The sequence below is a fragment of the Falco punctatus genome, assembly GCF_963210335.1.
Source record: "Falco punctatus genome assembly, chromosome: 4".
In the NCBI taxonomy this organism is placed as follows: Eukaryota; Metazoa; Chordata; class Aves; order Falconiformes; family Falconidae; genus Falco; species Falco punctatus.
The window spans coordinates 71,284,825-71,305,010 of NC_137583.1; the positions used below are offsets into that span (position 1 = coordinate 71,284,825).

At 39.7% G+C, this 20,186-nt stretch overlaps 1 protein-coding gene across 5 annotated transcripts in view; it reads left to right on the forward strand.

The window, feature by feature from the left end:
* NEBL (nebulette) overlaps positions 1–20,186 on the forward strand; it is a 309,240-nt gene that overhangs the window by 134,655 nt on the left and 154,399 nt on the right. For 3 of the 5 annotated variants that reach the window (XM_080382351.1, XM_080382349.1, XM_080382350.1), the window contains exon 4: positions 15,064–15,171. In XM_080382351.1, coding sequence (XP_080238477.1) covers positions 15,064–15,171 — 108 coding nt within the window. Of the gene's footprint in view, positions 1–15,063; positions 15,172–15,660; positions 20,183–20,186 lie in introns of those variants that run through there. The other 2 variants (XM_080382347.1, XM_080382348.1) reach the window with 1 other exon arrangement.

The window sequence follows — 20,186 nt, forward strand, 5'->3', positions numbered from 1 at the left end:
CTTTGGTTTGGTCCTTTGTATTCACCTAGAGCTCTGGCCCTGCTGCTGTTCCCCTCCTTCCTCTACTTTTTCTCTTCCGTGTTGAGTTGCCTTCTTTGTAATCTGAATATTTCTGGCTGTTTCTGCTCTCTTTCACTGTGGAGTAGCTGGAGGGGAGGACAATGATAAACCATTGACAAAAATGCCATAATTCATATGTAATACTACAAGCATTGAATTAACTGCTATTTAGTTATGATTCAGGATGGCCTTGCCTTTATTTATTTATTTTTTAAATGAATTGCCATGTGTTTGACACTGCTGTCCATTTGCTGATTCCCTTTGCTTTATGGTAGCCTTTATTTGTCTAATTGTGTATATTTTAATAGTTAACATTTCCTATTTCTGTCTCATTTGATGCTGGTGCTATTAACAAAGAGAAAACTGAGACCAGATGGTTGCCAAACAGTGAAGCCACCTGGTATCCTAGCAATGCCAAATATATTTTCCCCACCATTTTTCTTTAGCAAATTTACTTAGACAGGTCTAGCATTTTTTAGGATCCCAAGAATGTTTGCATGCAGCCAGGCAAACATCACAAACCCTCTTTAAGTTTTTCCTTGCAATCTCTTCCCTGCTGTTCTCCCTGTCAGGTAAGTGGATCCCACTCCCTTTTCGCTGTCCTGCTCCATCTCCCATGAGCTGCCAGCTCTCAGGCATGTGTTTTGCAGATCTTGCTCTGCTGAGCTGCCTCTGGGGCTGCAAGCGAAGGCCTGACCCTGACCATCGCTTGCTCCCACTGCTGCGGGGGTGGGATGCGGAGCTCGCATTGCAAGCAGAATCCAACAGGGTGAACCTGCCAGGAGTCCTCCAGGAGCTTCTCCCCACCCCCATGGCTATTACAGGTGTGCAGCAAATGAGTAGAAAACCACTCTGAAGAACAGGGTGTTTTGGATGGAGCAGCCTGCAGCTTGCCATCTGATGCCTCGTTGATTTGAGGGCCAGATCTGAACTAAAACTGTTGTCAGTGGTGTGACAGTGTGAGCTGGGACTGACATGATCAGAGATGGATGATACAATAGTGCACACACTGTTCAGTTTGCTCTGAGTGGCAGGAGTTAGACTAAGCTAACCAAAAATATTTTTTTCTCTGGTACGAACTGCAGCTCCGCTCCGCTCCCCATGCCAGTGCCGTATGCCATATGAGCTGCACCATGTGCACAGTGACAGACGAGCTGTTCAGATGTGTGCTTCTCACACATTATAGAAGTCTGGTATAGGCAGTGTCTGTGTCAGTATTGATACGTCTTTGGGACAAGCAGCGTTAACACACCATATTGACACAGGTCTGGGTCAGGGAATGGAGTGTAACTTCTCACTTAGCTGCTGCCAGGCCTTTCCTGCCTCTTCTCCTTCCTTCCTCTGCCTTTGTAGCCAATTGCCTGGACACTGCTGGTTTGTAGACCTCAAATACCTTGAATGACGCTGATGTGAACCCCTGGGCATGGTGACTTCGTGAGTGTAGGTGTCTGTCTGAACACCTTGGTTGAATTCTGGCAGAGAAAATGGCTGCCACTATGTCAGCTCTCAGCAAATACCTGGATTAGGGCAGTATCTAGTGGCTCTAGTCCTAGCATAAGTGCTTTACTAGGAGCTGTTCAAATTCATAAAATCATAAAGTGAAGCATGGAATGGGTTGAGTTGGAAGAGACCTTAAAGATCACCTGGTTCCAACCCCCCTGCCATGGGTAGGGACACCTTCACTAGACCAGGTTGCTCAAAGCCCCATCCAGCCTGGCCTTGAACACTGCCAGGGATGGGGCATTCACAGCTTCTCTGGGCAGCCTGTTCCTGCACCCTCGCAGTAAAGAATTTCTTTCTCATATTTAATCTAAATCTACCCTCTTTCAGTTTAAAGCCATTACTCCTTGCCCTATCACTACATGCCCTTGTAAAAAGTCCCTCTCTGACTCTTGTAGGCCCCCTTTATGTACTGGAAGGCAGCTGTAAGGTCTCCCTGGAGCCTTCTCTGCTCCAGGCTTAACATCCCCAACTCTCTCAGCATGTCTTCACGGGAGAGGTGCTCCAGTCCTCTGTTCACCTTCATGGCCCTCCTCTGGACTCACTCCAACAGGTCCATGGCCTATTTGTGTTGGGGTTCCTAGAGCTGAGTACCATATTCCAGGTGGGGTCTCAGGAGAGCGGAGTAGATTCAACACAAATAACCCAGTATCTGCCTGAAAAGAACTTATACTTCATCTGTAAGTGCCAAGAGAAGGATGTAAACAGGTGAGGAAATAAAAGAAATAATAAGCTTGGTATTCAGCAGTGTAACAACTGTCTGTAATGATGTGTGTACATTGTACCTGTATCTATGAATTTCTTGGGATTCCTTTCCTGTGCTGTGGTCTGGCAGTGGTTGTGGCAGCATTGAACTTTCTTCTCGGAGCTCTCTTGTCTTGTGCTGGGTGTATGGTGTCTCTATTTCTTTGCTCACTGTCCTCTTACATTATGTACCTATTTCCAACATATTTTGGAAGTGTCAGAAGCGGCAGTCATCCTTCATTTGGCAGGCTTTGAGCTTCACTATTTGTTCTACCAATGATTGCCTCATTGCTAATGTGGTCTCCCTAGATGGCTGCAAGCCATCACGCAGAACAGTCCCCTTCAAACACTGACTAGTTGAAGCTGAGTTTCTAGAGGCCCATGTTCCTGAGGGTTACAGTAGGTTGGACACAGTCCCATGACAGTGCATGCACGCCAGTTCAGCAGTGGGAGATCTTTCAGAGAAAAAACATCAGAGCGTCCTCCTTTCAAAACTTCCTATCCTTTGGGAAATACTCCCTTTATATCTTTAGAGGAGGCAGGACTTAAAATGTGCGTTTAAGTTTTGTGATAGGAAAATAACATAAACCCAGTGTCTTAATGGAAATAATGCCCATGAAGTGCCTGCCCGGAGTTACTCCTATTTGGCCGGATTAAGCATCAAGGCATAATGTATCAAATGTGCTTTACATAGGCAGTTGCATGGAGTGGCAGGGATGGTGCTTTTTGGGGCTTGTCCATTGTAGAGAGACAGTGTTTGTCTTCACACTTCTTTTCTGTGTTATGCTAGAATTGATTTTGCAGTATTTACCATTTCTCAAAATATATGAATGTTCATTGAAGTTGACAGGAGACCTGATGATCAAACATACTGCTGTGAGTAACTATGTTTTCCCACAGCAGAAAATAATAAAATTTTTCAAGGAAAAGGACAATAATGGTTTGGAACCTGGGAAGTTTGTGTTTAATCTCTGTAACTCAAATAAGTATGTTGGAAAGCATATTGTGCAATTGCAAGAAGTTGTGCCTTTTCCTATTAATGCCAGTGCATGAGGGTCCTGTGGGATCTGGACAAAATTCTCTGCAATTAATGACCATTTCAGTGCATTTAAATGTATATTTTTTTTCAGCCTATTTGATTTGTGCAGGCTGTACAGAAGTTGTATTTGACTTCTGTGGAATATACCTCCCTGCACAGCTGAATTGAACAGGGCAGACCAAAATCCTGGTTGCAACTTACCTGTAGAATGTGATGTTTCCTGAGATATTAAAAAGGGGATAGCATGCTGGCTTAATGTAGGCTGAGCCTTCTCCCTTCCAGATAAACAAATCTCTAAAAAATATGCAAACTATTTCATGTCTAAGAAAATTAGCATCTTTCAGTGGTTCTTTTTTAACAGTGTGCCACTTCTCCTGTTTCCTTGCATACAAGTGGCACATAGAGTTTGTATCGTTAATATCAGATTATCCCTGCCACTACTCCCCTTAAAATCAAAAGTTTAGCTTGTCTTGGGAGGGATAAGTTCCTGCTTATTAGAGGTGACAAAGTAAAATAAACAGTACTGAAAGTTATGACAAAGTTATTTTCAGTCTACTTTATTTCCCAAGTAGAAGGCTTTACAGTTATGATAAAGCTCATCAGTGTATATGTTTTCAAAACCTAAAAGCAACCAGAGGGTAGAATGTATACAGATTTAGGAATGTCATTCCTCTCTTTTAGAAGAGGCAATGACTTCTCTCCTAGTTCTACCTGGCCAGTAAAGGGAAAAAACAACCCCGCAAAAGCCGAGCCTGTGTCTTTACTGCTTGGAACTAAAAGACAGTTGATTTTATTATGCATTTCTAAGGAAGTTTTGAAAAAGCAGCACCAGATAGCATTTAAATAACAATGATCCTTCTTTAAAATTCTCACCTTCTTTCCACTAGACCAGTTAACAAAGGGAGAAGTTTTTACAACTGGAGTGGTTTGTAACTGTTCTCTTTCTCTTCCCTCCCTCTTTCTCACTCATTGTTAGGTAACATCTCTGATAAGAAATGCAACGTACAGCTCCTGTTTGCTCCTTGGGGATGCCTGCCCTTCCTTTTCTGAAACAATGAGGGTTTTTTTCGGTTTGGGGCTTTGGGTTGCCTTTTTTTTTTTTTTTTTTTTTTTTTTTTTTTTTTGTGTGTGTGTTTTTAAACGTTTTCAGTTCTTTTCTGGAATAATTTCTGTCATTTGTGGAGCCTTCGTTTTCTTTCAGATTTTTTTCTGTGTGTAAGCAGGCCCTGCTGCTACACCCCACTTTTTGCTCTGATCCTACCCTAGCCAACTGTCAGTTTTTAGCCTGCAGGGAACCTTCTGGTACTAACATTCCTGCTTTGTTTTTATTAGAAGGGCATCTCTCACAACATATCTCTCACTGTTTGAAGCAGAATTCATGTGTATTCAGTAGGAATGAATAATGGATATATTTAAAGGGTACCTTGCCCTTCTTGTTCCTTTGCACATCATAAATAACCACTCTTTTAGTTTGGTTTTACATATTGCTCTACAGGCACAGTTTGAAAAAATCCGGTGATTCAGCTCTCAATTTAAAAAACACTGCTGTATGCAGCTGATAGTTTCTGCATCTGAAAACTGATCCCACACTAAACTCAGTACTGGCATCTGTTTGCAGCTCTAGAATTCTGAAGAGTCAGGAAACTGGTCATGAATTCATTTTGAAGCAGCTCACAGAAGTACAGCATGACAGGAGATGTAAAGACAACATGATGAAGAGTGCAAGAACTCTGGATAGAGTTCATTTCACTTGACTTTAGGTGTCTTTTTAAGATATCTAAAGATATTGTAGGTATTTTGAAGATGTATTTTTACATTTTAAGATGTTTTAAATATCTTCTGCAGGATGAGCCAAGTTGTTCTTTAAAATACCTGTTTTTCTCTACTCACTGTAAAAGCTGGCTGGTTGATGAGGTTGTGTGTACGTGTCTGTATTAGAGACATCTGCTTTTTGTCTGATGAGCCCACTGTTCCTGGCCAGTTATCACCATCTCAGTGGTTCTCTGGGATAATGGCTGTATTAAGGGATAAACTGAAATTACTTGGAATTTTCCTATTAACTGTAACAAGCTTTAGCTGAGGCTCCTAAAGATCCTAAAATTGAAGGCCAGGCTTGGAGGATGATTTAATGATTGATCTCAGTTTAAGGATGTTAAAGTGAGAGTCTGCGAAGCATGTGTTTTTCTGGGGGTGGGATGTGGGGACTGGATGTATTTTTATTGCCCATTTTACTTAGATAACTGACAAATGGAGTAGCCTAGTTTCCCTGTTACCATCAACACTAAAAAACTATCCCCAAGAGATCATGTTCTCACTGTAGTGTTTTCCCTTGAGCATGTGGCTAAGATTTTTTGATATGTATTGCTTGGGTCTTATAGCTTCAGGAGTCTAGGACAACCTGTGTCTTTTTCCCTGAGAGCTGTGGCAGGACTGGCATCCAGTTCCTGATGTGCATGGGGAAGTGTGAGCTTGAGCCAGGGACTCTGGGGCGATGAGCCTTTGCAATCTTTGCAAATGAGGTAGATTACTTGTGTAAGCGTTTTTTAGGTGTACAGACAAACAATTTGTAGGTGTCAGAAATTGTATACTCAGATGAGTCAAAGATCAGAGTAGGTGAAGAAAAGGCAGTCAGAACCAGGTTGCAACACTTGATTTTACTGGTGACCTTAGGCATCTTCTGATCTCAGTTCACGTGGCTGTAGTTCTGGAATTGTATGAGTTTCCTATGCTTCTAACAGTTTTACTTCGCTTGTTGTTATGATATTTGAGAGGCTGATGATGTAAATATGAGATTCACATTTATAGGAGGCTGCCTACATACTGAATTGTATAAGAAATTATTCCGTCTTAAGTGATTCAGCTAACAGACTACTCCAAAGTTTAACATTTGCAATGATTCAGTTCTCTTCACAAACACCTGTCTTTTGGTAGTTTTTGAAATTGTATTTGGGACAAAACAATATTTTCTGTGGTTTTCCCCTCTGCAACTGAAATTTCTTATGAATATCTGACATTTAGAGTTGAAAATAAACGAAAATTTAAACATACAAGGCTGAATTGACTGCTGTGTTATTTTCTGGTATGAAACTACCCGTCTTAATTCTGTTGTTTTCCATTCACTTTCCTTTCCTTCCCACTTCAAAATAAAGAACAAAATGGAGATTTTACAATCTCAAGAAAATGGTGTTTACTGTCACATTCTAGCTAGAGTTGAACTAAAAATAGCCTGCGGGTGCCAAGCTGCAGGCATTAACTGGAGGTTGATTTTATGGACTTTACTATTTTTTTCCTTTTTTACTTCCAACTTTTAGAAAGGAAGTTCCTTCTAAAGCACTAGGGTAACATCACGGTGCCTTCAATAGTCTGGGCTTTTATCTTCATTACTGAGTGGCAGAAAGGTAACTTGGAGGGCAGAAAAAAATTAAGGATTTTGGAATCTGCTTACAGTTAAATGGAAAAGATAGGTCGTCCCTCTCCCCTGCCCTTGGTTATACAGGGACAGAGGAACTGACTGCATGAGACAACAACCAATATGGCAAAGGTGGCACGGGGTGTGTACAGTGGGCATGGATTTTGCAACCTGAGTTGCACTGCAGGCTTCTGCTTCATATATAATTTTCCAAGAAATAACCAATAAACGGCAGAATAAAAGGTTGTAAGGAGCTTCTGTATGAGCACCTAAACGGCAAATGATCCCTTAACTTCATGGAATAAGAGATGGCATATCCTTACCAAGGAAGCAGACAAAAGGAGCTGTAGGAGACATGAGGATAGTTACTAACATGAGTAGTATATAAGGTGCCAGCTACATGGCATCTGAGTGACAGACATGAGAGACCTCACATTAGCTAACTGTTAGCAGAGACCAGAGGGTATAATTGCACAGTGTCCCATTCTTTTCTGTAATGCTTGCATGTCGGTGTTGCTCAAATCTAGATTTTTCAGACCCTTTTCCTCTGCACTTTTTTTTCTGGGCTGCATTGCTCTCAGTTGGCCTCATTTCAGCCTCTTTCTTATGCCACAGCAGCGAATGTTCCCTGACTTTTTGGCAGTTGTTCATGAAAGTTTTACAGATCCTCCACCCCGCTCCTGTCATATGCTGGCTTCTGCTGCTTATTAGTGTTTGTTTTGGTTACCTTTTGTAATATATGACTACAACTTGCGCCCTTGGTCTGTATTACAGTTTTCTGAGGTCAGACTTTGCATCCCTTCTGGGGTCAATCTTCTTTACATCCTATGCTGTATTTTTAGGTTAAGTTCTTGGCTTGATTCTTTGTGTGAATTTTCTACACTTTTTGGACCACTGTGGCCCTTGTGTTATTTGGAAGATTTATTAGGTAGGTTTTGGCTGTTTTTTATTTGGTGTTTTTTTGCAGGGAGGAGAATGTTTGGAGTTTCTCAGCGTGGCCCACCCAGTTGTTGTTGTGGCTGCCTGTCTTTTCTGTGGATGTGAATTTGTGCATTTTTGGGTTATATGTTTCTTGTACCCAGTGGGTAGACGCCCCTGAGCTCTGCTAGTAGTATGAGCCAACTAAAGGCTGCATGACCATGGTTTGTTTGCATGGCGCTGAGCCCGAGTGAACATATCCTACCTCTCAGCAGGACTTACTAGCTCAGTCTTGATGCCCTAGCCAGCCAGCAGTTACGCATTTTCTGTCCACCTTGGAGAGCAGGCAGAGCAAGCTCACATGTGCTTGTGATTTACTGCGTACTTTGTTCAGCGTGCTCATGAGTTCATCATTTTTGTGGTGGTTGCCTGACCATTCTCCTTGCTGATGGAGAGAACAGCAAGACAGTGAGTGTATGTTTAGTTCAGACCCTGGAGTGTTTTTTTTTTTGTTGTTGTGTTTTTTGTTTTTTGGTTGGTTTTTTTTTTTTTCATATTTCAGGATTTAGCAAATCTATAAGAGGCATTTAAATATAGCGATGTATTTTTTTTCTCCTTACTCCCTTTACATCTGATAAATATCTTTCTGTTTGAAGGAGCTTGCTCTGTCACTAGTTTCATTTTAGAGGGTATTAAAATTTGTGGTAATTTATCAGGTTGCATTTAGATTATATATATATTGATCTTTCATTTTCTACCTGGATATGAGATATGGTAAAGGCAGATCTATTTCTGTTGTGGTAGACTAAGAAATCTGTCACCTCCTTCCTTAGACTTCTGTTCCTTGGAGATAAACTAGGTAAACAAAGAACATACCAAGTGATATACCAAGGGAGTGTACAGGAGACCTGATAGTTTATCTCTGACAGGAAGGTTGCAACATCATCTCTCCTCAGCTGCAGTTCTGCATGGAGTTTTGTTACTGATTCTAAAATGTTGATGTAAAGTTTGTTTCACAAATTGAATGGACAACAATTGCTGGTGGAAGTTGGGGTAAAATAGCTTGATCTGCCACTGGCTTGTTTTTTATGTAGCCTCTGTGTGTGCAGACTTTGGAGAACATTACTGCTGTATTTTAAGAGAAAAGGACATGACTGATGTCCAGTTTGCTCAATAGCAAATCAAGGTGCAAGGCATTGAGGACCATACTTAGTGGCATAAAAATAATTTCTTGGGCAGAAGCAATGAAGTAATTTTAGTGGGAATAACTTCTGATGGAGTGGAGCCTAGGTGACTCGCTTGTATGTAAGCCTGTTGCAACAGTCTCAGATTGCCCTCTTTGCAGTTGTAATTTTACTTGGATCCCAGCTACTGTTCACATGCTGTTGTGACACATCCAAATGAAGGATGCCGTCTTGTTCTCATTCTGAAACTGTTGATCTCTCACGGTCTCCAATTTCCTGTCCCCACACATCCCGGAGTCTGGAACACTTTTGCCCATGCTTTTCCTGTGAGCCACTCTCACCATCCTCAGTATAAAGAGACCACATTATAGTGACATTATCTCCAGAGTTACTATTTATACATTTTAATTTGTACTCATCCAGCATTTTAACTGTTCTGACACGGATTCCAAGATTTTTGTTTGTTAGAAGTAGTTCCCTGGCAAAACTGTGAAGGTCCTCAGGGAATTCCAGTGCAGAGATTTGCAGATGGTTGGAGACTTGCTCAGACGTACTCTACAGGGTAGCACAGACAGACTTGTGCAATGTTTGAATGATGTGTATAGAAAGACAGTATATTTAATGTTGGTGACGGCACTTGAACCTTTATACTCCATATAATTGCAATTGTTTTTGTAGTGTTGGAGTGCTGGCCTTTTCAAATTTAAAACATCTTTGAATGAGAAACTTTCTTCTCTCAGAAAGTTTCAACTATTGTGATGAATGCTTCAGAGCTGTGAGTTGTAAAAATGGCTTTTTTACTATATGAAGAGGAAAAAATTCTAAAATATAACTGTGTGCATTCTAAAGACTGTATGAAAGAATTGCAAAATGCACTCTCAGGGGATTTTTGTTTTGTTTTCCAGTTCATATAAAAAACTTGAGGACAGTTGAGTCTGCCCTGTGGGCCATTCCCAGTTCTTGTGTTGCAGATGGCTGTTTAGATTTACTGTGGACAATAGTTCTAATTGAGTGACAGTGGGAAGACAATGTTTTACTGCCATTGGGAGAAGCAATGCTTGGGCAGATTGGGTACGGACTAACGTTGGGTCTTAGATGGGACTTAAATGTACCTCTGATATGAGCAGGAGATGAATGGGGTTTAGAGCTATGTGTGGTGTTAGACTATGCGGGCAAGACTGAAAACTAGTTTTGTCAGATAGGATAATATTAGGAATCCTTCATTAGAGGGATCAGTCAACTAAAAGGAAGTCTTACTGAGTGTAGTCTGGATTTGTTCTTTACATTTAATTTACCTGTAAACAATTTTTTTAGTCATATTAATAAAAATCTAATTTACAAAGTAATTTTTTTCTGTCTTGCCATTATGTTTGTAAGAAGCAAGAAAAATCAAGGCAAACTCAATAGATATAGGTGCTCTATGGAAGAAGCAGATCCAAACAGAGGCATCTTTGCCAAGATGCGCCTCTAGGACCTGTACTGTGGAGAAGATTTTTTGCCAGTCTGTGAAAACCAATGTATTAGCAGATGGTGACCTTTGGGAAGTAGTTGTGTTTGCTGGGCACAGAAGGAGCAGATGGCTCTGGGCAAACTTCAAACACAACATACTGAAACAAAATCATAAATATTCAGGGTGTGGTAAAGACTGTAGGTCTGTGAACATTACTCTCAGGGCAAACATGGTGTGAGGGATCCCATCCTCTCATTCTACCCTGCATACTTCTTCCTTGCTGGACATCAGACATGGTGATGCCATAGTCTGTGGGGCTATGCAGAGTATGGAAAGGGGAGAGTAAGAGCAGAGGATCTTAATGCAGAATAAGAGCATGAGGATCCACCATTTTGAATTTGTGCTTTTCTTTTTTTTGGTTTTGTTTGGGATTTGGACTCCTGTGTTGTTTGTTCAACTGATACGTGCTTCTGTTACTGCAAATGAGTCTGGACTAAGGGTGGGTGGCAAAACCCTCAAGAGAATAATCAATCTTTTAGGCTCCATTTATATTTTCAGTGTATTTTTCCAAGGAAAAATTAATCTTGTTTTGCTAATAGATGGCTTTGCTGCCAAGTGCCAAGTATGCTGGGGGGGGCGGGGGGGGGGGGGGCGGGGGAAGCAGCATTTTTTCCAGCACAAGATTTTATGTGTAGAGTAAGATGGACCCTCTGTCCTTGGTTGTTTCATGCTGACCTCATGAATGGATTTACACAATCCTGTCTTTGGGCCTCTCAAAGATATCTTGCTGATGTCATGAGTCAGAGAAGTTTGATTTGTTAAAGATCTGTGGGATCACTTAATACTTTCACTATGCAGGATTACTTCTCATGAAGTATAGTCACTAAAAACTTTTCCATTTATGGTGATTTATTACTGTTATATTTCTAATCTTTATGCCACACGTTGTTTCTCAAAGGATCAATTTTTTAGGGCAGTCACCATGGAGGGTGCTCTGCATTTGTGGGACTGCACTGAATTTTGGAGCCAAGAGAGAGGCATTATCAACCACTGGCTGGGATTTTGGTGATGAGTTGCTAAAAAGCATCTCTGTAGGAAATGACTACATTTCTGATTCAGTCATTAGGGGTTATAGACATTTCCATTTCAAAACTAGATTTCAAGGGTTCCAGTTAGTGGTTGGTTGACCTTGGCTGGCTGCCAGGTGCCCACCAGGCTGCTCTCTCGCTCCCCCTCTTCAGCAGGACACAGAGAGAGAAAATAGGATAAAAAAACCCTCATGGGTCAATTTTAATGGGAAAAAAGCAAAGACTGCACATAGAAACAAAGCAAAAGAGAGAAGATTTATTCTCTACTTCCCATCCGCAGGTGATGTGTGGCCGCTTCCTGGGAAGCAGGGCCTCAGTACGCACAGTGGTTGCTTCAGATGACAAATGCCTTAATGACGAATGCCCCCCTCCCCCTTCTGTTTTGTTGCCGAGTATGATGTTTTATGATATGAAATACCCTTTGACAAATTTGGGTCATCTGTCCTGGCTGTGCCACCTCCCAACCCATTGCCCGTTCCCCAGGCTGGGGAGACATCCTTGATGCTGTGCAAGCACGGCTGAGCCACAGCCAAAACACAGTGTTGTGTTATCAACACTGTTCTAGCTACAAATACTGAGCGCAGCGCTTTATGGGCTGCTGTGAGGGAAGTTAAATCCATTCCAGCCAGACCTGGTACACAGTTAAGTCATTCGTTACAGTTACGGCTCTTATACAACATAATATTTTCTACTGTAAATCAGTTTAAAGGATTAAATTGCGTTTTAGTCTCTGATTTTGTAATTACTGAAGGTTTTCTGGGTGAAAAAAACTTGAATTTTTAAGTTATCTAAAATTGGAGGTCAGTTCGCAGTTGTTTTCTCCTCTCTTCATTCATATGCATTCTTGATGCTGAATAGGATTTTTTTTTAAAAATCCAAGTTGTGAATGACTGATGACATCTTTATTAATTGGCATTTCTGGATACTGAGGGGTTTTGTTCTTTTGAACTTACTAAAACTGGTGGTTTAGTGGGCCAGCACTGAGCTTTGGTCATCATGAAATGTTACATTTCTTTTTCATTTTTATAACTTAAAGCTACATTTTGAAGTTAGGTAGCAAAATCCAATAACGCATATATTAACTCTGCTAATATTTTAAATTATTTTTTTAATGATTTCAGAGTAGTTGCTCTGAGGGATATAGTCAACCTTCCTCCTGTGCAGTGATTTATTAATAGAGAGTAGGAGCCCTTTTTATCTGACTGAAGGCTTAAAGTAATGTGAAGTTAAAACTATCTAGTTCCTCCCTCTGTTCTTGTTCTGTTCCTTTGTAAGATGAATAAAGGTCATTTGAAGTTAATGCTGGTACATTTGAAACTAATAACAGGAAATGATCTTTTCTAACAATAGGTGATTGCTCTTACAGGCAGGGCTGAGCACATTTCTCATTATAAGATGTGTTCACTTGCTCATATTTTTGGTATACTTTAAGCAGTAAGGCTGAACATTTCCATGTCAGTTGTCTGCCTCAGATGAAATCTGGAATTTTTATGCAAAATACTCAGCTGTTTCCAAGGCTGAGAGTAGGACAAACTTTTATTCCCTCATTTGAAATTTTTCACTATTTGATTTTTTTTTTTTAACAGTTCTATTGTCTTAGCATTTGGGGCTGAGGAGTTTAAGCTTGCTGAGATGAAAGAAAGTCTTGTGTTAGGCACGTGTCCTTGACCATGGAAGTCTGTCCACATTTTGTGAAGATTTGTATGCCTTTGAATGAAGACAGTTCATATATACTCACAAGACCTCTGAGCACCAGACAATCCTGGAATATTATGTCCACCCAGGATGTGGAAGGAAGCCTCTGAGAGTCAGTGGGAGAGCCATTTGATAGAAGTAAAGGGAGATAATAGGCAATGGAAAAAGCGTATTTGAGAAAGGTATTTGAAGTGCTTTGGGTAAAAAGGCAAGAAGCCCCAAACCCCATAGCAAGAAGCCATGGAGAGGTGGAGCAGACTGGTTTAGAAGCTGAGGGAGACAAACTGATACCTCATAATGTCGGTCAAATGGAAAGAAAGGTGCAGGGGGGTTGAACCTGGGGAAGATGAACAGAAAGGCATGGGCCACCAGCCTATGCTTTTCTCAAAAGCCTGAGCAGAAGTGCTGTTTCTGTAGTCTCAGTGTGGCAGGAAAATAATATACTTGTGTGAAAGCTACAGTCACTTGTGTATTAATTTCAGCTAGCTCTAAAGGTGGAACACAGGAAAAATGATAGTTTGTTGCTGTGGTCACTTAATGCAGTGTCTTGAGGCTTTGTATGAGTGGCTTATGTAAACTATATACAATGATAACTATATACAGCAAACCGGCATTTAAAGAAAAAGCGAAGATTAGGGACATACTCATCGAGGATTAGAATGGGCAGGACAAACTGTATTCTATAGCCTTGTGAAACTTTACTTTTGTGATCTTGGGGTATTTTTTCCTGTGGATCACCATCATAACATGAAGTACTTGCTGGTTAAATAAGCCTAAACCAATTTTAAACTAAAAGTTTGCTGCATAAACTGGATGGTTTTGGGTTATCAGTTGGGTAAAGGAGAATACTGCTTTGGGTAGTACTGCTCTCCCATGGGTTGCAAAGTCTGGATGTGTGCAGTGATTAAAGCAGGGGACACAGGAAGTAAAAGGAAGTTGTTATGGATAAGGCAGCTGAATACATCTGTGGAGACAGGGGTCCCAACTCTGTCTTTGCTGCGGTTTTGTTTGTTGCTCAACAGTGACTGAAGATTTTATCTTGTTTCTTTACATTGAAATTGAGATCCTCAAGATTGATTTGCAGAAGAGTTTTTGTACAAGTAACTTAAGTCCATAATTTGAACATATTGAAGTGTTAGGAATCTGAGAGTGAACACCCTGAGACCCCTGTATGTTTTCAGAAATTAAGCTTTTGTCATCTCAGTTTGCAGGTTGCCCTAAAAGTGTGGATAATGCCATTTTGACTTTCCAGGGTGCATTATGAAGATTGAGTAATGATTGTGATGAGAGCTATAAAAAAAGCTCCTGAGGAAACTAATATCCCTACCTTGACAGTAGGATTTGAATAGTCTGGTCAGAAAAAGGATACAACCACATACAGAACCATCTCTGCTGTGTATAGAATAAAGCAGGGGGCCTTGTCAAAGGGTAATATATGAGTACTTGATTAAAGACAATATCCTAATGTATATGTGCAAGAGGGACAAATCAAGCTTGTGCAGGCAGCCATTCCCTACCTGAAGAATTTTTGACTTTGCAGTATTCTAAATACACTTTTCATGCTGCATTCTTTTAGCATGTAATTTATGTTTTAACCATGGAAGAGACTGGTAGACTCATTATGAAGAGAGGCTGAAATGTGAAGCTATGTATTAGAAGACCTCCAGGTTTAGTTATAGCTGGGGTTTTTTTGTGTGAAACTAAGTGCTTGCTTGTTGCTGCGTTGGCATCTGTAGTTCTGTGGTTACTGTTCTGAGAATGAAATGACCATGGAGAGTGATCTTTCCACAGTTGCAGTATGTGTGGAGGTGAGCCCAGTTGCTGCCTGTCTCTGTGGGTGAAGGCAGGCTTCTCCTTTAAGGGCTGAAAGCCTTTCACAAGTGCTTTATTTACAGTCAAAAAGAATTGCTGCAATTCTAGGGGCACATTGTGGAAAATAAAAACAACTCTGTTCTTCTGTATTTTCTGTTCTGTAGGTAAAATACAAAAGAGACTTTGAAGAAAGCAAAGGAAGAGGGTTCAGTATTGTGACCGATACGCCCGAGTTACAAAGACTGAAAAGGACTCAGGAACAAATCAGTAATGTATGTGACTGCCGCCTAAAGTGATTGTAGATGGAGAAATAGTGTGTCTAAAAAAGGCGTGTTTGTTGGTGTTTCTGATGAAGTCTGTGAGAGTGAAGAATCTTGATTTTGCTGACCGATTTGTGTATGTCAGATTTTGAAGTGTGTGTCACTCTATACCATGGACTTGTACAGCACATTGGCAATGTGTGTTCACCTCTCCAGCTTTCAGCAAGTATGCTCAAAGTATTTTCTGTACTAAAATGATTTGACGCTTTTTGCTTTTTTAATAGATTTTCCAGCAAGTAAGTTTTATTTATATGTAAACTATACAAATGATATGAACTATAATGTTTTATCTTTTTTTTTTTTACCAGGAGTTTTCAAAATTAGCCAAACTGGCAAGATGGAGTTTTCTAGACGCAGATAAAATTTTGATCCTGAGTTTTAAAAGAAAATACATACAAGACAATGTTCTGCAAGATGAAAAAGGAATGGCAAATAGCAAAACTTAACCATATGTTTCATTAGCTTAGAGCTTGAATGCAAAATGCTTTCAGGAGTGGGATTTTTTTAAAACAGGACTTCTGACATGTTTTCACTAGGAAAGATATTTATTTATATTGTATTCCCTTGTAGCATGTTTAACTCACTACGTGGTGGAATATTGGGTGATATGTAGTGCAAGTTGTGATATATTATGAAATAAGTAAGAACTGGTGTGAGCTAGAAATTATACAGCATCAATACCATTAGCTTGTCCTGGCTTCTCTCCTGATCATTCTGCTGTGGGAACTTGTCTCCATAGATGATTTTGTGAAAATCTTTTGAATCATTCCTTGTAGTAATGAAATAACTGCATGGTATCAGAGTCACCCAGTGTAAGTACAATCACCTACTTGAAAGAAAAAACTTTTTTCAGATTGGGATGTTACTGTAAAAAATGCATCACTGAAAATTACTACTTTATCACAGCAATGGAGATGTACCATTCTTGCTGAAGCATTCACTAGTTAAGGTTTTGATGTCTGGAGCTGGTCTTTGAGATGAAAAATTAGGACTCATTTCCTGGAGCCTTGGCCAATGGGGAGGACAGTTAATTTCAGAGCTGTGTAAATGCTCTCGTGCTTATGTAAGGATGAAGGCTCTTATCCTAAGTTAATGGTGGGGCTAACTGAAATTTCTGGTTTGTGAGGGAGAAAGATCTATTCTTCAGAGTGGCAAAAAGCATGGCCATTAAGACTTCCATTTGGGATCTGGGGAACTTCAGTGAGTCCCTGGTTTTAATCAGCTGTATTTTTTATTCAGACCAGGAACTTAAATTAGGTCCTCTTATGACCTACATAGCTTCCTCAAGCAAGAGTGATTCTTTTGTGTGGGGTAGTTCTGGAATGCATCAAGGAGATGAAACGAGCAATGCTCTGATGAATACTTAATCCCTTGTATGGGTCTGCTCTGTTAGGAGAGGTTGAGAGGAGTACCCTACAGCAGGCCTGTGGGTACTCAGTTTTGGATATTGGCATGTCAAGAAATTTAATTAGATCTCCCAAGCCCAGTACCCTCAACACCAGAATATGGTCATGTGCACACTCTTTCTCTCTCTCTTGTTCAAAGCATATTGGGTTTTCTGTTGTGGGAAAGGGGGAAAATAAAAACAAACAAGTAGTTTTGTGAAATGGGAAAGAGTTTTCTTCCTGTCACTATTTTTGAGTGGCACAAGGGGGTTTCTCTTCTAGCAGATAATCCTGTTGCACAATTTATGATACTTCCTGGCTTCTGAACCAAAGGTGTCTACCTGCCTTTTCAGACCCAGAAATATCTTTTTAAATGTGAAAAGTTGTTTTTGAGTTTTTTTCTTGGTGGTTGGATGTGCCACTCTTGTCTCTTCATTCCTAACCACCCAGTCTTAACAATACAGATTTGTTCCATCCATTCTTAACAATACAAAATTGTTCCACTCAGCCTTAACAATGCAGAGTTGTTTCCTTTTCTTGATGTATGTAGCTGACAGACATTCCAAGTCATGGACTCTATTAAAAATAATTAATCTTGAAGGGTAAAATGGAATTTTAAAATGTGCATGATAAAAGAAGTTGCATTTCATTTATGCTTACACTAAAATAATAATTTGATTTATAGTATTATATTCTAGAAAGATAATTTTGCATAGGCCACAACTTGAATCTAATTAGAAAACTCCTGTATTATAGAAATGCATTCCACACAGAGTAGTTTCTGTATTTATCAGATAAACAGTATACATCATGGACTAAGGATCTTATTAAGATTTCAAGACACTGAAAGGTAAGCACTTTCATAATTCTACAGTAATTTTACTTTTCATATATAGCAAAATGGAAGAATACTAATATATATATTTAATTTTCAGTTTTATTTTGATTTCACCTTGCAGTATTAGAAACTTCTCAAAGATCCTATTTGAAACAAAATTGTCACAACTTCATTGAGGGGGTAAGTGAGCACAGTTAATTGTGTAGCTATTTGTGATGAAGATAAATGACAAAATAAAACTAATGATGATTATTTAGCAGAAATCTTTGTAGAATATTTTCTTTTTGTCCTGATACCAAGTTTTGCAGCATACATGGACATTAGCACAGTGCTCTGACTTTTTAAAGAATCTCTTATGCGCTCAATATAAGCCTTGAGAGGAAAAGAGGTACTGGGGGAAGTGAAAGTGGGTTGATGGGAGGAGGTTGGATTTTGATTGCTATTTTTGCACCAGCAATCCTACCTCTGAAGACTTAGACCAAACTTGTGGAATTTATTTTGTGGCTCAATGGATGTATCAGGACCAGAATGAATTTTCTTAGAAAAGAATGAAATTTACCCTAGTGTCTCATATTTTTTAGCATTAAAAGCCTGATTGCATGTTGCAGTATGTGCAACATGCAAGTTAGAAAGAATCACAAAGCCTCTCCAGGACATTCAGGTTCAGCTGCTCCAAAGTACAACTGTTAGAGCTTCTTAGCATTGAGTTAGCTTGAAAGGTGTAAACCACACATACTAGCATGCTAATCTAGATGGGTGTAGGGAAGGCTGCATAAACTAAGCAGCTTTTTTTACTGATTTGCAGGACTTTTGGCACCCTTTGCATGGCTAAGCAGACATTAAAAAAATTAAATAAATGTTATGAATTAATATGTGTGAAAATGTTTATAAGTATTATAAAAAGTATATATGTTTATAAGTATTAGTATTTTTTGAATCATTTGAAATACAAAATTTCCATCACTTCTGCTGCAGATATCACTGTATCTTGGTATTGAGTATGTACTTAATATAAAAAAAATTACACTGTTCACACAGAGGAATGTGTTAATGTTGCTAAAGGACCTTGCATTGTTTTTTGTCCATCTTGAACTTTGAGAGGATTTTGAATAGGAATGGAAGTATTCTCACAATTAAAAAAAAAAATCAATGTATTTTTATAGGTGATTCTTCCAATAAGCTAATGATAAACTAATTTTACAAGGAAAAAGTTAAGGTGGCAAAAGGAACAGAATAATTAAGGAAGATGGCAAAAGCCTTTTTATTGATCTATCATGACACATGGCTAAATGAAGAAGCGGGAACTCAATCTAATAATACTTCCTTTGGGGAAGTGGAACACTTTAAGCAGTTTGCAGCAATGAGGCGCAGCTTACTGCTGCTGCACTTTTATGTCTAGATAGATGGCTTGAAGCATGTTTCATCCTATGTGAAATAAGTTGGTCTTTCTTAAATGTGTTCCTGGTGAATGTCTGCGGAGTATAAAGCAAAACAGGCCTCTATACAAATTGATGGAGTGAGATGCTTTCATTAAGATAAAAGCCAGTGCTTGGATGGTTGAGGTTGCTGGCTTGGTTGTATGGCTGGAGGAGTGCATGGAAGCTTTCACAGTGGTTACCCTCATTACATTGAGAGCCCATGTAAGCCTTTCTCACTTCCACATTCATGAATTTAAGTCATGTGGGAGCAAGCAGCAGCACACATCTCTGCCCTTCTTCCCTTTGAGAGCGGGCAAAATGAAGTCATGCAGTTCATTTGTATATATGTGACTCCTTTTCCAGGAGGTTTGGGTTGTATATGAAATGAAAACTGTACTTCAAGGTAAAAAAAAGGAAAATAAGGAAACAGATTGAATCTGGTATACAAAGCACATTTCCAGTGTATCCTATTTTGGTGAAGAAGTTAGGAAGGACAGTAGATTTAGTAAAAAGGAGATTGGTGAATCACCCCTGGGGAATGGGGGGGCAACGTCTCCCCCATATATCAAGAGTTCAACTCCTCACTGAAGTTAGTGAAGCCCGTATTGGATGCAGAGAGAGAGCATGAAAATCTTGTAACATTCTGAAAAGCAGTGTAGCAGTGTATATGGATTTGAAGGAGAAAGGGTATGTCTTCATTGTCTTTAATGAAATATGGTGCTTTTTTTTTTTTTTTTTTTTTAAAGTATCAAGGGTCACATTCCACTTCCAGTTAAATTTATACAGTTTCAGCGGAAGCAGCCAAGGACAGGATTTCCCCCATAATGTGAATCAACTAAACACCTGTTTTCTGGAGAGAGAGGCAAATGATAAGGAATTACGTATTAACTCAGATGTGATATATCTTCATATAGCAACTAAAAGAAGAAACAAATGGCATTGCTACTGTACTTGTGCACTTCTGCACTTCTGAAATTAGAAACTGTCCCTAAGCAGCATTAAACCATGGCTCTGTACTTGGAAGCTATTGGCACAGTTATTCTACCTGTTTACTTGCTCAAACATAAAATGGTCTCTTAAATTGCCAAAACAGATTGTAGATAAAATTGGCAGGAGAAGAAGATATTAACAAGAAGGCCTGGAGCTCCATTTGTAGGATTCACAGCGTAAAGCCTGGAGATACTCATCTCTAAGGGATTTTTTCCCTCTGTTCAATTCAAGTGAAGGAGAAGAATAACATGAAAGGGAACAAGAAAAATTGACAGCAACGTCAGTGTTTACATTTCATAAAACCAACCATGGCACATCAATGAAGAGACTAGGTAA